The sequence below is a fragment of the Caloenas nicobarica genome, chromosome 22 (genome assembly GCF_036013445.1).
Source record: "Caloenas nicobarica isolate bCalNic1 chromosome 22, bCalNic1.hap1, whole genome shotgun sequence".
Classification (NCBI taxonomy): Eukaryota; Metazoa; Chordata; class Aves; order Columbiformes; family Columbidae; genus Caloenas; species Caloenas nicobarica.
Genome location: NC_088266.1, coordinates 2674554 through 2689352, shown reverse-complemented (window position 1 = coordinate 2689352; position 14799 = coordinate 2674554). Strand labels below are relative to the sequence as shown.

General features: G+C 43.2%; 1 protein-coding gene across 1 annotated transcript in view; it reads left to right on the top strand.

The window, feature by feature from the left end:
• The first annotated feature begins 139 nt into the window (after positions 1-139).
• Positions 140-14799, top strand: part of TMCO4 (transmembrane and coiled-coil domains 4) — a 32105-nt gene continuing 17445 nt past the window's right edge. The window contains exons 1-6 of the mRNA XM_065649995.1: positions 140-191; positions 3468-3631; positions 3995-4169; positions 8521-8548; positions 10328-10460; positions 14284-14381. Of these exons, the coding sequence (XP_065506067.1) occupies positions 3474-3631; positions 3995-4169; positions 8521-8548; positions 10328-10460; positions 14284-14381 (592 nt within the window). The 5' untranslated portion in view covers positions 140-191; positions 3468-3473. The remainder of the gene's footprint in view (positions 192-3467; positions 3632-3994; positions 4170-8520; positions 8549-10327; positions 10461-14283; positions 14382-14799) is intronic.

Genomic DNA, 14799 nt, shown 5'->3' with positions numbered 1-14799 from the left:
GGGAGCTCTGCAGCGCCCGGCGCAGCCCGCCGGCCGCACGCAGATTGCGTAGGGGAGCTCTGCAGCGCCCGGCGCAGCCCGCCGGCCGCACGCAGATTGCGTAGTGGTGGCGGGCAGGACGGGAAGGGAAGGGGCGGGCGGCGGCGGCGGAAGGAGCGCGGCTTCTCTGTGTGAGGCCCGACCGGCAACAGGTCGGGTCCGGGCTGGGGCTGGGGGAAGAGGGGCTGGGCAAGGCTGGGGTGCAGCTCCGCGGGCGGAGGGGGCGAGCGGGCGAGACGTTCTCCTCAGGCAGTTCCCTGAGGGGAGGGCGATGGCGCCGTCCCCCAAGCTGCCGAGGGCTGGTGTCCTCAGCGGCTGTCAAAAGTGCCACTTTCTGTAAAAAAAAAAAAATCGCCTGCATTCTAGCAGCAGAGGTCTCAAACACAAGGGACATGGCGATAAAAGCGAAAATCGGCAGTTACGGAGATGTCTTTCCTCACAGCTTCCCCAGCTGAGGTGTTTCCTTCATGTTTTTCCTGCTCTTTGCTGGTCACGTCTCTCTCCGCAGCTTTTCCCACCTTCTGTGAACTGACATCGCTTCTGCTACCAGCATCTGGATTAACCGCATCAAACCCGCTCGGTTCTGCAGCTGCTTCAGCTTTTAGTTTTCCCCGTCCCCTCGGTCTCTGATCTGTTTTACATTTAGCACACGTCTCCGCAGCGCCTGCCTGTATTGCGTGTTTTTGTGGCAATAAGGGATTTTATCCGGGACTGAATTAATGGTGTTCCGTGTTCGTATCTAGGGATTAAAAGCGAAGGCCGTGGTGCTCCTGGGGTGTAAGAACATGCGGAGCCCCACGCAAGCCCCCAAGAAAATTTATCTGCAAAATGTTTCTGCAGTCACGGTGTGTGATGTTCAACCGTAATTCAGCCGCGCGTCCCCCAGTGTCCTTGCTAAGGGACTTTTTGGCCAGCCCCATCTGATAATTACTTACAACCACTTCTCTGAACTTAATGAGACACCTCGTTAACTTTTGAGGGTCTCTGAGATTAACATATCGGTGTCTTGGTCACTTTTATCATACTAGCATCTTTATATTTCTTCTTCTAGTAGTAGGGAACACATGCAGATTGTATAGCCTTAGATCCACAAAAGGATTATCTTTCCCCTTTCCAAATAGGATTGTGGGAGCTGCTGTATAAAATACACCACCTCTCAAGAAAACAAAGGGTTTTGTGTGAAAAGTGAGTGCTGGAAGTGATAAAAAAATATCTCAAGTGACAGTTCATCTTATGGCAATACTATTGACTGCTGAATCCCATTGTTTGAGATAGAGATGTGAATTCCAGTGCCACAAGCTGTAAATAATTTTTGGGATATATTTCTAGCTCTCAATTCCCTCATCTTGGATGTAATGGCAAAACTTCTTGGCCCAGGTTTTGTTTACTGAATCACATGTTGCCATTTTTTATGCTGCATGTCTGAAAATCAAAGCCCATTTTATCCCAGATATTTATGAAGAAATAGAAATCTGTATTGAAGGACGCACATCAAGTGTATGGATCAGAGCACCTTCAGAGCAAAAAAAACTATTTCAGAAGCTTTCTCAGGGTATTATAAATGCACACGACCATGAAGTATTTATTGCATAATGGCAATAAAGTTGCATGCAAGAAGCCACTATGATGTCACTCCATAATTGGTCGCATTTTTTTATGTTATTGGGAAACAAGGTTCAACAGTTGTACCATTTCTGATTCCTTTTTAGCTGCTTCACATTTCATATGAGCCTTTTGTGTTAACGAATCAATAAATCTATCACAGCAGGGAAGGGAATTTTTTTTTCAATATAATTTTCAATTTTCTTCCCGTAATAAGCTAATAAATCTGTGTCCAGAGGCGAGCAGACATGCCAAGTCATTGTAAATTTATTGAAACTTGAAGTGCTAGATTATTTCTGGGCAAATTCGTCTGTGAGCCTGGATGCTTTAGGACGATGAGAGCCTAGCGAGTGATGTGAAATGGATTTTGGGGTCAAACTGAGGGTTTTGGAGCTCCTTTTTTGTAGGGAAGTCCTGGAAAGCACGAAGACAAGTCTTATGCCACCTGCACAGTGGCGTAAATGCTGCTGAGGTTGGTACCCGCCCTCCCCGGGGAAGCGTAATCTTGCCCTTCCCTTCTCTGGTTGGTACGGAAATAAGTTTATTCCTGCGGACTTTGTGCTCCCATGTTGCTGGACTGTGATGTTTCCATGGAAACGCACCGAGATGCCATTGGGAGGGAGAAAGGTGTGAGCGACAATAACCATCAGCCCTTGAGTGATGGATTTTCCTTGCAACTGTACACCAGCAGTTAAAATAGCGCGAGCCTTGAGGAATCCGCATCCCCTCGCATAAATTTCTGAGCGGGAAGGCAAGACAGACACCTATCCCGGGAGACCATGACAGACAGCATGCAGATAATAAAATCTCCTCTAAAAAGAGCTGCTCCCGTGCTGCATTTCTTTCTTCCAGGACTCCAAAGCTACGCCATAAATGGTGTCTGCATCCTCTGAGATTCTCTACAGGCTTCTAATTCCTTTTTAGCCACTTTCTACAGGGTTCAGAAGAAAGGAAATGTTTAAATGGGAATTATATAATGAAACAGGTGGTTTGGGCCCCTTAGAAACCAATTGAATCTTGATGAAGTCAGTAGACATTTCAGGGGATGTGAGGGAGCTTTGGAGCAGATCGCTACCCCTGTTTAATTGTGAAATGAGCTGTTGTCACGTCTGCCAGATTTCAGTCACCTCCGTTAGCCACTTGTATTGTGAGGGGAGCTCCAGGGAGCTGTTGTAAGCCGTTCAGTTGGAAATGCGCATGTCTGCGCTCTAAAAAATAATACTTTGGCCCAGCTCAAGGTCCATGTGGTGCAGGGATCTTATATTTGGGGAAAAAAAGCAGCAGCAGGTTATATAGAGGAGAGAACATTATAAGCAAAGCGATGGCCATGGGAGGCATTAAAAGCCCTTGTCAGAGGCTGCAGCTGGACTCGACTTTCTTAACGCCGTCAGCAAAATGAACAGAGGAGCAATTTGGGTTGAGGATGAGGGAGGCAAATTATTTTCCAGGCAGCCCTACTGGTCCCTGAACCAGGTGCAGAGCTTTTACTTTACATGTTATTTTTGCGGTAAATGTGTAAATGATCCGCCTGAGCGGAGCCCAGCCTCTTTGCATCTCGGAGGAGGCTTTTCCTTTTGCTGTGTGAAGTATTGCTGGCTAATTCTGTGCAAAAATTTTGAGAACTGAGGAACAGAAAGTCTGTTGTCTTCTTTGGTCACAGCACCATGTTAGGGGGGGATGCACAAGCTGAACCTTGACAGACTTGACTTAATAGCGACAGCAAGTGCGACAGTGAAAAAGCAAAGGCAATTTGTCTCCTTGCTTCCTGGTTTCTAACTGTTTGTCTTTTTTGTTGTTCTTCTTCTTTTTCCTCTTTCAACTTGCAGGTAAAAATGGCTGCAGAAGAGAAGCGGAAAACTTCAGCTGAACGGGAGAGTGAAAAGGAACCATGTGTGCTCCTGGGCCAGCAGCTGGGCGAACCGGGAAGATTTGCTTACGCAGCGCTGTGTGGGATATCTCTGGCACGGCTCTTCCCTGAAAAAGAGCAAAGGTACAACACGGGCTGGCAAGGGGTGAGCAAAGGAGGCGGTTTTTGGGTAGCAGCGCAGGCAGAGCTGGTATCAGACTGTGTGGGGTCTTCTGAAGGTCAAGGAGTGGAAGATCCTTTTGACATTAAGTGTTTTCTTAAGTGCATTGACTTCTTTTCTTATACATTTAAGACTTTTATATTTTGGCACAAATTGCATCCCTTAATTCTGCAGGCTTCGGAGCATGTATGGAAGCAAGGTCTGACTTCTTACAATGCTTTGATTTTTGTGTGAACAGCCACAGATAAACATTCGAAACAAAGGATCACTCAAAGTTTGCGAAAATACCCATTAACAGAGCTTTAACTGCTACTGTTGCCTTCCAGCTCCTTCAGGACGGAATTCATTGAGGCCTTTGTGAAATGGCTGGATCTGCCCCAAGCTGTCTTACCTGCCATGACAGCATTTGCTAGTGGCTTAGGAGGTGAGGGCACAGAAACTTTTGCCCAGATTTTGCTGAAGGATCCCATCTTGAAAGAAAATCCAGTTGTCATTACCCAAGTAAGTTCCTGTGCTCCCCTCGCCCTTGTTTGCTTTTGCAAGAGACTTGTCATACCTGTCTGTTTGCAACTGAAGTTCTGCTTGTACAGTCAAGGAAGTAAAATCAATATTTCTGATATGCATATACTTCTGAGCAGCTGTGTGGGTGGCTGGCAGTCTCTCTATCCATTAACAGCTCGTGGAAGCGATGAACATGAGGCACGATTACTGTCTGTTGAATTAACATTTTGTGTCTTTGATGCAGTTGCTCTACAGAACAGAGAATGGTCAAACTTTTTACTTTGACTTATTACTGCAGTGGTTTTGATTCATATCTGTGTTCTACAGATTTTGGTGAAACACTGAACATGATAGACCTGATTTTCATTTGTTTCCAAACCTCTTCACCATCCTGTAATACAAAACACCTCGACATACATGCTCCAAATAGCACAATTTGCAAAGTCTTTTTTCCAGAGTCAGCTTTGGCTGGAAGGACATAAGTTATCGTGACTATTTTCTTTCGCTGAGAATGAGACTGTGACTACTCCATAATGGTCTGATGTAAACGCTGATGTAAAGATAAGAGGCGAAGCATTTCGGTGGTGTTCACCTTCGGCACAGAGCCTCATCTGGGGACGATATCTCCTCATCCAGGTGATATCTCCTCATTCAGGCTCACGTTATGCAGGGCGAAGAGCACGGTCGGCTGCTGCTGATGCCACACATCATGCGGCCACTGTCACCTCGCACCCCGCGCTGTCTGCTGCACACAAGGAAACAGCAAGACGTCCTGCGTGCCGACAGTGCTCTGGTATTGAGTAATAGTTATCACATGCTCACCTTTAGCAACGGCCCAACAGAACAGCAGATGCGAGAACACGGCTGCGTAAGTAAAGATATGATAGGAGTGAACATTCTGGGTGATCGTGACCAGCTCCCATTATCTCAGCCATCTCTCGTGTCTCCTAGTGAGTCCATAAAAGGCCTCAGAGGATCTGCTCTGAACATCCGAATGTTACAGTGCCCAAAGTCCTCTTAACAGTCTGAGTACATTGGCAGAGAATCTTAAGCTTAATTACTAAGTTAGGACAGATCTTCTAAAATAAGAGGAGCTGTTTTGATGTTGTTTGCCCAAAATCAACAAATCCACACTCGTTTTTTTCTGCGTTTAAATGGCCTGGTGTTTCCCAGGTTGTTTCTCTCATTCTCTCTGCTTCAGGATGGATTCTCTAGATTTAGGCATGTCTTCCTGCATTGCCGCTGAGTTTATTAAGTGTGAAATTTTGGTGAAATTTAGCTCGTGCTTGCTCCAAGCTTAGGTTGCACCAGGGCTCCATGTGCTTTTACAAAAGTGGCTCTGCATCAGTGGGAGCATGCAGTATTTTGCTCTGAGCCAGAGAGCTGAGGCATTTATCACCTGGGTTCAGGTGGAATACAGAAGCTGCAGATAACAATTCTTTGAAAGCAAAGATCAGGAATACCTCTCAGTGTAATGCCACAACATCAGTACCTCATGCAGTCAGGTATGTGGGCAAGGTGATTGATTTTTGTCAAAGGAAAGATAGAATTAAAGACTTTAGTAGAGCAAGGCCGCAGAGGCTTGCAAGGTATTGGAGACTTCAGTGTAACAAGTGGAGATCAGCTTTTTACTTCTTACCTGAAAATAAACAAGCTGTGGGACAAAGTTTTGTGAATTCTTGACATGTTGCTTTATGGTGCTCTTGCTTCTTTGTCTTCAGCTGCTGCTGATGCAACATTTACTGTTTATTTGACAAGAACACACTTCAATTGCTTGGTGTGTTCAGTGGCAGGGTCCTGTCAGCGCTAGTGCCTCAATTTTTGAATTCCCTCCATCTTAGCGTGCTGAAGAGTTGACACATGAGGTCAGGAGACTAGAGGTGAGCCCACCGTAGATTCAATGAAAATTTGAGGATTGTGGAGTTTTATCTTTGTTTGCATTCACTGCAGACGACTAATGCAGGCAAATGTTGGTTAACCGAATCCTTTAAGGTCAGTAGTCAAAACACACAGGTTGTGGGTGCACTGTGAAAAGGCAGTGCAACAAAAAGAGGTGAAGAAGTGATGATAGGTGAGAAAATGTTGAAAGTTCTTATTATGAATATTTTTTTTTTCTCTGGACATACTTAGAATGTCCATTTCCCTGTGTTTTTCTATACACATCCACTGTGATGTGGACTGGATGCTCTCTGTTGTTGAGGAAATGGGTTTTGAACTTGCAGCAATAAAAAGCTGGCAAAGCCTCTGAATAAAGCTTGCTTCCCTTTCTTCGTAGGGCTTCTCCATGCTAGGGGCGGTAGTCTTGTGCTCAGAGTTCCCAGGGAGAATCAAAACACCAACTTCAAAATAATAACTGCTGCTTAGAGAGGGAAAACAAACTTGTGAACTAATCTAATCAATGCTGATTGGATTCCAGATGACTGCACAGCAGTACGTGCAAAGCCTAAACCAGCTAGAAATAGTTGAGAATGATAATTGGCACAGATGCAATAAAAACAGTAGTTCCATTTTATCACCTGATTACCTGGATCCATCCCTGACCTTTTGAAATACATGTACGGAAACGCTTAGACCAGATGTTTAAGAGAGGTTATTTGATGATAGTTGCCACAGAGGATACTGGGCATATCATCCTGAGGCAGGACCCACGGTTCCCTTTGCAACACAAAGGGAGAATTTATTGCTTACAAATGGCAATAACCCTTTTCCAGAGGCTGTTTACATTACTCCATAGAAAATTATGGCATCAAGGTCACAAGCTTCACCTTATTCGAGACTTCACGCTCTTTGCTTGGTCAGTTTTCTGGTTTGGACTCTCAGCACTGGGTCTTCTGCTGGGTTTTGACACCTCTGTGCCAACCCTTCCCCACAAAACTGCAGCCAGGGAGGGAGTGATGGTGTTTGTCTATCTAAGACCTGCGTCGTTAAAGCACTGAGGCTTTGGGAAACCAGGGTTACATTCCTCTCTCTGCTTGTAGGAATTAATTTCTCCAGTTCCCACATCACACCAACCAGTGTGTGTGCATGCACTGAATACTCATCGTGGCCAGAACTAAAAAGAAGCCTTTTTTTTTTTCTGTAGTGTGGTGATTAGGGGAACAGAGGAGACCTGATTCAGTGGCTAACTTAAAAGCATTACTGACATACTGGAAGCAAAGGTTTTGGGGCTATACCTGGTGAAAAAGCACCCAGAGGTGGGAGTTCAGCTGCCCTAATCCTTTGGTTTCCCCAGCCCTATACAAACACTCTCTTCTCCTTTATGAAACAGCCGACTCTTCTCATGTTAAAATGATATTTAGAGTCCAGGCATTTACTTTTGCCTGGATAATAACTACAGTTTGCCCCTCTTCTAGTAGGAGTTGGTTAAGGATGGCTTGTTCTCCATTCTATGCTTCTCATGCAGTAGGGAAAAGATTAGAGACATTTTTACGATGCAAATTTTGCTTAGGAGCTTATGGGACTAATAATCATAAACTCCTTGGCAGCCGCCTACATCTTTGGCTGCATGTTTTTTGTTCCCAAAGGGCCGAAGGATTCCCTGTAAAATTCAGCTGTGCTTTGTTTGTGTGTAGGAGAGGGAAGGAACTAGACTGAACTAGTGCTTAGTGTTCTAGTTACATAAAGAACTTAAAATTTGTCCAGTGACAATAAAAGAGGAGAATAGAGTAGTAAAAACACTGACCTCTTTTTTCATGGATTTGTCCATAGAAACCATCTATTGGATTGATTTATCTGATTTTTTTTTTTATGGTGAAGAGCCAACACAGAAGTCAAGTCCCCCAGTCTTGACAGATGGCCATAAATTCTGAATTTTCTGGTTTTGAGTACTTAATCCAAAAGAACTTCACGGCAGTTCAGCCTTACTGCCTAGAGCTATGAATTCCCAGAAAGCCAAAGAAAATAGGGGCCACTGATCCATTAGAGCAGCATTCAAACCTGTTCCTTCTGTTGAAAATATGAGTATTTATGACCATATAGCGAGCAGAAGTTATTAGAGTGGTAGGAAGATTAAAGCCCTGTTCCTCCAAACTTTGAAGTCTGCTGTAATCATGGTGCTTTCAGTTGCAACAGGATCACTATAACAAATAATATAGGATACTTCAGCGTATACCATGCATTATATACTCCTGTCCAGCCATTAGTACCTGCATCTGGAGAATTTTGTACTGGAAACATCTGGCTTTGCTCTGCACTGCCCTACTGAATTGTAACGTGATGGCTTCCCATGTTTATGAACTGAAGCTGCAGTAATTAAATCATAGTCCAATGGGTTTTCATGCCTCCATTTTGATGTCTCTAGGCATACATCATCAGTCTTAACTTGAATATTCTTTTTTTTTTATCTTTTTAGGACCTTCTATCCTTCTCTCTTAGAGATGGTAAGTTTACCCAGCATTTGTTCTTTGTCAGAATAACGTAGATGAGTTTACGTCTGATAGTTTAAAATGCTCAAGAAGCTCAAGGTACCATCCTATTTTATCTTGTCTTCCTTTATAACAAAACCAGCACACTCTTCCCCTGTGTCCACTACAGGAAAGCCAACTATTATATTAGGGATGCTTAATAATACCTGTTAAAAATTGAACAGCTGTTCACCTCTTTACCTTCACGGTGTGTATTGGCATGCAAAAAGTGATGGTAGGAAAGTTCTGAACTGAGACTGGTTTTTATCCAGTGTTTCCAGGGGTGCAGGCCACCTCCTCCTTTAGGAAGGCAGTGAAGCTGTTACGAAAATCTCAGCCTAGCAAAGTTCCTGGCAGATCGCTTGCTGCCTAAAAAGAAAAAAAAAAAACAGCACTATTCAGGGAATAATTTCCAGAGTGTCCTGTGAAGCCTATTAAAAATAAAAGTGATTTTACTCATATATTATAGTATGCATAAAATAATTTTCTGGTTTACAATGCATAACATGGATTAGTCTGATAAAATTAATGACATAAAGACTGGCTACTGAACAAAATGTTCATTTCTAAAAGAAGTCTGTCTTGTATCACTACTTGCGTTTTTTAAATCTCTGTGTTTTAACATGTTCTCACAGGAAGGAACTCACTGGTTGCTGATTAGCCTGTTTCTGCAGAACAAAGTACCATTTTTGTTCTTGCTTTATTTTTAATGGAAAATTGACAAGTCAGTTATTGCAAAACTGCTTATTTTGCTAAGCTGGAATTTAAAAGAAATATATTTTCAAGACTTGCTAACTTAGAGCCAAGCTGGCTAAGTATAATAAAGTAGTTTGGTATCTTGGTAATGACTGCAATAAATAAATAAACCTAATAGATTGCCAAGTGCCATATTTGATCTACGTGCAGCGGGTATCAGGAACATACTTTACAGTTGGGTCTTGCTGGTATCTTCACCCACCCCTAGAAAAGCAATTGCATTTTTCATCCCAGAGCGCACCAAGAACCCTTTACAAAAGCCAGCAGGTGCTACTGAGAGAAACACATTAAGAAAGCAAGACTTGGCACAAATAATTTAAAATCTATTACATTTAAAATGTATTTTCTTAGAGAACACCTGCTTATAAGCCCAGGAGGAATAATTTCCCCTGTCGCGTGTTGCCTGAGCGCACTGCCCACTCCTGCATCTCCAGCAGTGAAGTATCAATGCAAACAATTGTCAGTGATGCTACGAGGTGAGCTGGTGTGTAGTTTTACACAAGACTCCCTCTTGTTGCCAACAAGATGGATTCAATACAAAGGTTTTGCATGGAGGCACATTTTTACAAGATACCACATCTTGCATTGGTGCATCGTTGAGGTATACTGTGTCCTGTTACCTATAGATATGTATATATGTGGTATTTCCAGTTAGGACTGGTCTTGCTGCAGCATTTCTCTGCTGAGAAGATGCAGCCTATCCAGAGCCATCACAGAGGATGAAGAGTGAAGGATTTATGATCTTTTTTCAGCCACAATTACCTGGTATAGTGACTCTGTTCACAGGATGAGGTTTGCAGGGATTAAGGATTTTCCATTTGTCATGCTCTCCTCTAGATAACAGGAATTGTCTTCAAACACACAGAAGATGAAGAGGGCCTGAGGGAAGGAGCTTTGCTTGTGTGGGACAGGGTCCTGCAGCACAGCTGAGTGCACCACTCGCTATTTAATCTGCCACAATGCCAACTGATTGATTTCCTGGGCTCCCCTCTGTTTAAGGGTACTATGATGCTCGAGCAAGGGTGTTGATCTGCCACATCACTTGGCTGCTGAGAGTCCCCTTGGAGGAGCTGGAAGTCCTGGAGGAATCTCTGCTTGAGAGCCTGAAGGAACAAAAAGAAGAAGAGTCAGAGTAAGAACATTTGGGTTGACTATGGCATGAAAAAATTCTGCCGATGCTTGAAAGCTTAGCTGTGACTCCTTGTGCCTAAGTCCAGTCTCTGATCATTCCCCTCCATGGCTCAGTGTAATCATTTATGGCTTGATGAGGGTTGCAGAGCCCTCGCAGCACTTTGGCTGTGCTGAGAAGCAGCAATCATAGAATCATGGAATCATAGAGTCATTTTGGTTGGAAAAGCCCCTCAAGATGATCAAGTCCAATGTTCCCCCACCCCTGGCACTACCTCATGTCCCTGAGAACCTCATCTCCACGTCTGTTCAACCCCTCCAGGGATGGTGACTCCACCACTGCCCTGGGCAGCCTGTTCCAAGGCCCGACAGCCCTTTCCAGGAAGAAATTGTTCCTAATATCCAATCTGAACCTCAAGGAAAGCTCAGCATTCTTAAAATCAGAGCTGAGATCCAACCTTGCAAGCTGGTAAAGGCTACTCTGTGCTGACCTGCTTCATTTCCGTGCTCCCGTTTCCTCTCCTAGACTGTAGATTATGCTTAAATACATCAGAAAGATCTTGTGTCTCTTATCTTTTGGCCCAATATTCTTCAGCAAGAACTGCCTCTTGCAGAATGAAGTTGCTATAAATTTGGGATTAGATCCTCAGTTGCTGATTTTCTATGGATCTGTCCTTCTCTGTGTCCTGTTCGACAGCTGTCGAACTCCTATTGAAGGTAGATCTCTGAGGGCAACAATCTGCATCTTTAGATACTTACAGACCTAACTCCTACTTTTGTGTTACTAATATAGGATTAATTCTCTTAATCACTAGTTCTTAGATGTAAAACAGCCAAAATGTTGGTATCTATAAGAAATGTAGTATTTTTATATTTCACTTATTAGGCAGGAGTTGTGTGAAGGTTTAGCAATATGTAAGGCAGTAAACATGTCCGTAGGGGACTTTCAAGGGACCATTTAATATTTTTATCTGTCAACTCAGCAAACAGGTTATGAGATTAACCTGAGTGCTAATAAAGGCTTTAATCAACGTCCCTGACACAGTAAAGTTCAGACGTTACCGTGGCATCCAGCATGTGACAGGTCTCTTTCAGTTATAGTTTATTTAAATAAAGCTTAACTTTATAGCGCACTGTAAAAAGGGAAAGTCAAAATAATCTCAAAGATCATGGACTGCTAAACAGGACACCATTTGGCATGCAGGAGCAAGGGTTGGTATTAATGGCAACTGTTTTGCTGTGGCTTGTGGAAACAAATTCAAACCTATCCCTTTAGTGCAGGAAAACATCGATGCTGAGGGTGGGGTGTCATTTGCAGAGATGATGCTCCAGTACCTAATTCTGTATCAACTGGACTTGTGGCTCCTGCAGCACAACCCAAAAAGACAGCAGTGTGTCTGATAACGGCGAGAGCGACTGGAGGATTTTGCTGCATAATTAAAAGAGTGGCTTTCAAACCCATTTGGGTTTTGTATCTATCTGGTGGTTGCAGCCACGGAAGTAAATACCTATTAGAGAAAAGAGAAACAAGTCTTTATAGTGAGAGTAGTCCAAGACTGCTGTGCGAACACATTCATTATTGCATGGCTAAAACAGGGCTGAGATTTGTGGAGAATCAATGAGCCTTGGTTTGTTTTAAAGTTAGGAGTCAATGGGGAAAAGAAGTGGAATATAAACCTGTCACCGCTTCAACCTCACAGATTTTTGGGGGCAGGGAACACATCGGCATCTGCTTAGGATGCTTCCAGCTTTGACCATCCACTGCAAGAGGTTTTAGAACAATAATACAGGGGTTTGGCAGCTTCTGCATATGCGGTTTTTACTGATATTTGTTAACAGAAGGTTTTGCTCCCGCTTTTGCTGCTGTGGGTGTGTTGGCCTGTGGCCCAGAATGTGCAAGGTTAAATGTACATATGGACATCTATAGAAAAAAGCTCCAAATACTTAAATCAATCTTAACCAGCACCAAAAATGTTCTGACATGAGGGCATGAACCTCTCTTTCTGTGAGAAACTGGAAAATATGATGTCATTTGCTTGCCAACGTGTCCTCCTGCCGCTTTTTGTCATTGGAAAATGACCTGTCATTCCACCTATAAAATCTCTCTGAACATAATTTGTGGTTCAGGCAAGAAGCTGCACATCCAAGATCACTAAGGGTAAAGAATTACCAGAAGAGGCAGTTAATTACCACAGTGGAAAAAAATGCGCAGTCTGGTAATCAAGTGATAATTGCAATGCAGAAGCTATTAGGAAAGCAACTGTCAAAAGCGGTTGCTAGCAGCTACGGAAGGAGAGCAACGACATGGAAAAGTTCTCATGACTAGTTTTACTCACTGCACCTTCAGGAAGGCTTTAGCTGCAAACTATCTTTCTACCGACATAACTCAAATTGCTCGTTATTGCAACTAGAGCCAGGTTAGCCGTATTTCAGCTCTCTCAATGTCATTATTTTCAGTGCGAGATGACAACACGTTGACTGTAAAAGCTGATGAACCACTATGTAGAACAGAAATTGCTGGAGATTGCCAACTTAGGTATGAACAGTCAGACTGCAGGGCTGGTTTAAAGAACACCCGGAGCAATGTTTTTCTGAAGCCAGGCATTCAGGTTGGTGACTGCAGGCACGAGCCGGGGCATATCCAAATACTGCCTTGGACCGTGGGCTTGTAGAAATTGAGGTTGGTTACACAGAAACTGCTGAAGATGCAGCCATTGCAGGCAACGCTGTTGTTCTCAGCTATGTTTGCTGCTACGGCAGGTAATACACGATCTTTTTTTGAAGATTTCTGCGGAGGCAAAGCCTCCGTGCCGTGCAAGTCAGCGGGAGTTCTGCTGTTGACTTGAACGGTGTGGAGATTTCACCCGCTGTGCTTCATTCTCTTCCTGCTGCGTTTTACAAAGCCGCATATTGTTCGGGACTCATCTAAAACTGTCGTTATCAAAATTACAGTGCGCTTAGGGGGTTCCAGGAAGGATTAGGCAATTATATGGATAATGAAAATCCACAATTAGGCTAGGATTAAAAGGGAAAATATCCAAGTTTGGAAGCAAGATACATTCTCATGTTTAAAGGCCCAGATTAACTGCTGCATAAGCAGGCTAGAAGGACCCTTCCTCTGTAAACAATTTATTCTAGTATCCTGTTTCTCCCACTTTCATCTGAAGTGAGAAGTATTTCTTGTAAGAGAGAAACCAAAAACAGTGGACAGAAGCCAAAAGCAGTGCCTAATAAGTGATATTTGTTCCTTTCAGGTTTATTTACCTGTTTCTGATAAGCTTGTTAAAATGTAGCTTAAATGCACACAGACAAATGAACTAATGACTGTGTTTAATACCTCTTATATTATTATATTGTGATATGCAATTAGAAAGTGGCTGTTGTTCCACTGTTGTTGGAAAATAGTTTAATTCCATCCCTCTGTTCATTAGCACAAACTATGCCTATTCTCTTGTGTTTTAAACACTTTTCCCTGTTTTCACTTAGCTTTCTTGGGTCTTTTCTAAGCCATATAGGCAGTATATAGTTATTGAAATGCTTTTGATTTTTTGTGTCTTTTTTTACAAGCTTCAGCTCTATTAGGAAGGACATTCCAAGTAAGTAACATCTGTTGGCTTTTGTCAGCAATTACATCGTTTTAATTTAAATCTGTGGGTTTATGTCCATGCTCATAAATCCGAGTGTGTTGTCACAGTCCACACCTGCTTCTTACTTTTTACTGTTCCCAGTAGGGAAATTACACTGCAGAGAATAAAAACATATTCTGATGCAGTATTGTTATTTGTCAGGCTTTTCCGACAGCTTTTATGCTTCTAATCCCCCCGCAGAACTGCAGAAGTATCAAGAAAAAAGAAGGAAAGAAGAAAAAAGCTGAAGAGATACCTGCTGATCGGTTTGGCGACCGTTGGGGGCGGAACAGTGATTGGTGAGCCTGCTCTGGCAGTTGGAGATTTGCTCCTGAATTGCATGCACAGCACTGGGGGGGTGTCTGAATTACACATTTGGCAGCAGAACCCATCACACCTTTTAGCCCAAGCTCAAATTTTAAAGCATTCGCTGCTTTTGTGTGCCAGGCTGAGTGGAGCATGTCACTTCAGATACCAAAAAAACACCCCAAACAAACAAACAAAAACCAAGAAAAACCCAAAAAAACAACAGAAGAAACCCCAAATCTAAGAAAAGTATTTTCAGCCACGTGAAAATAAAATGGAAAGAATTAGCTGGAAAAGTTATTCCAATGTAGCTTCACTGGCTGGGGGAAATATTAAACCGACGTTGTCACCCTTAAAAAATGTTTTCTCCTCTTTTGCTCTTGTATTATAGGAGGATCAAGTCTTCAACTC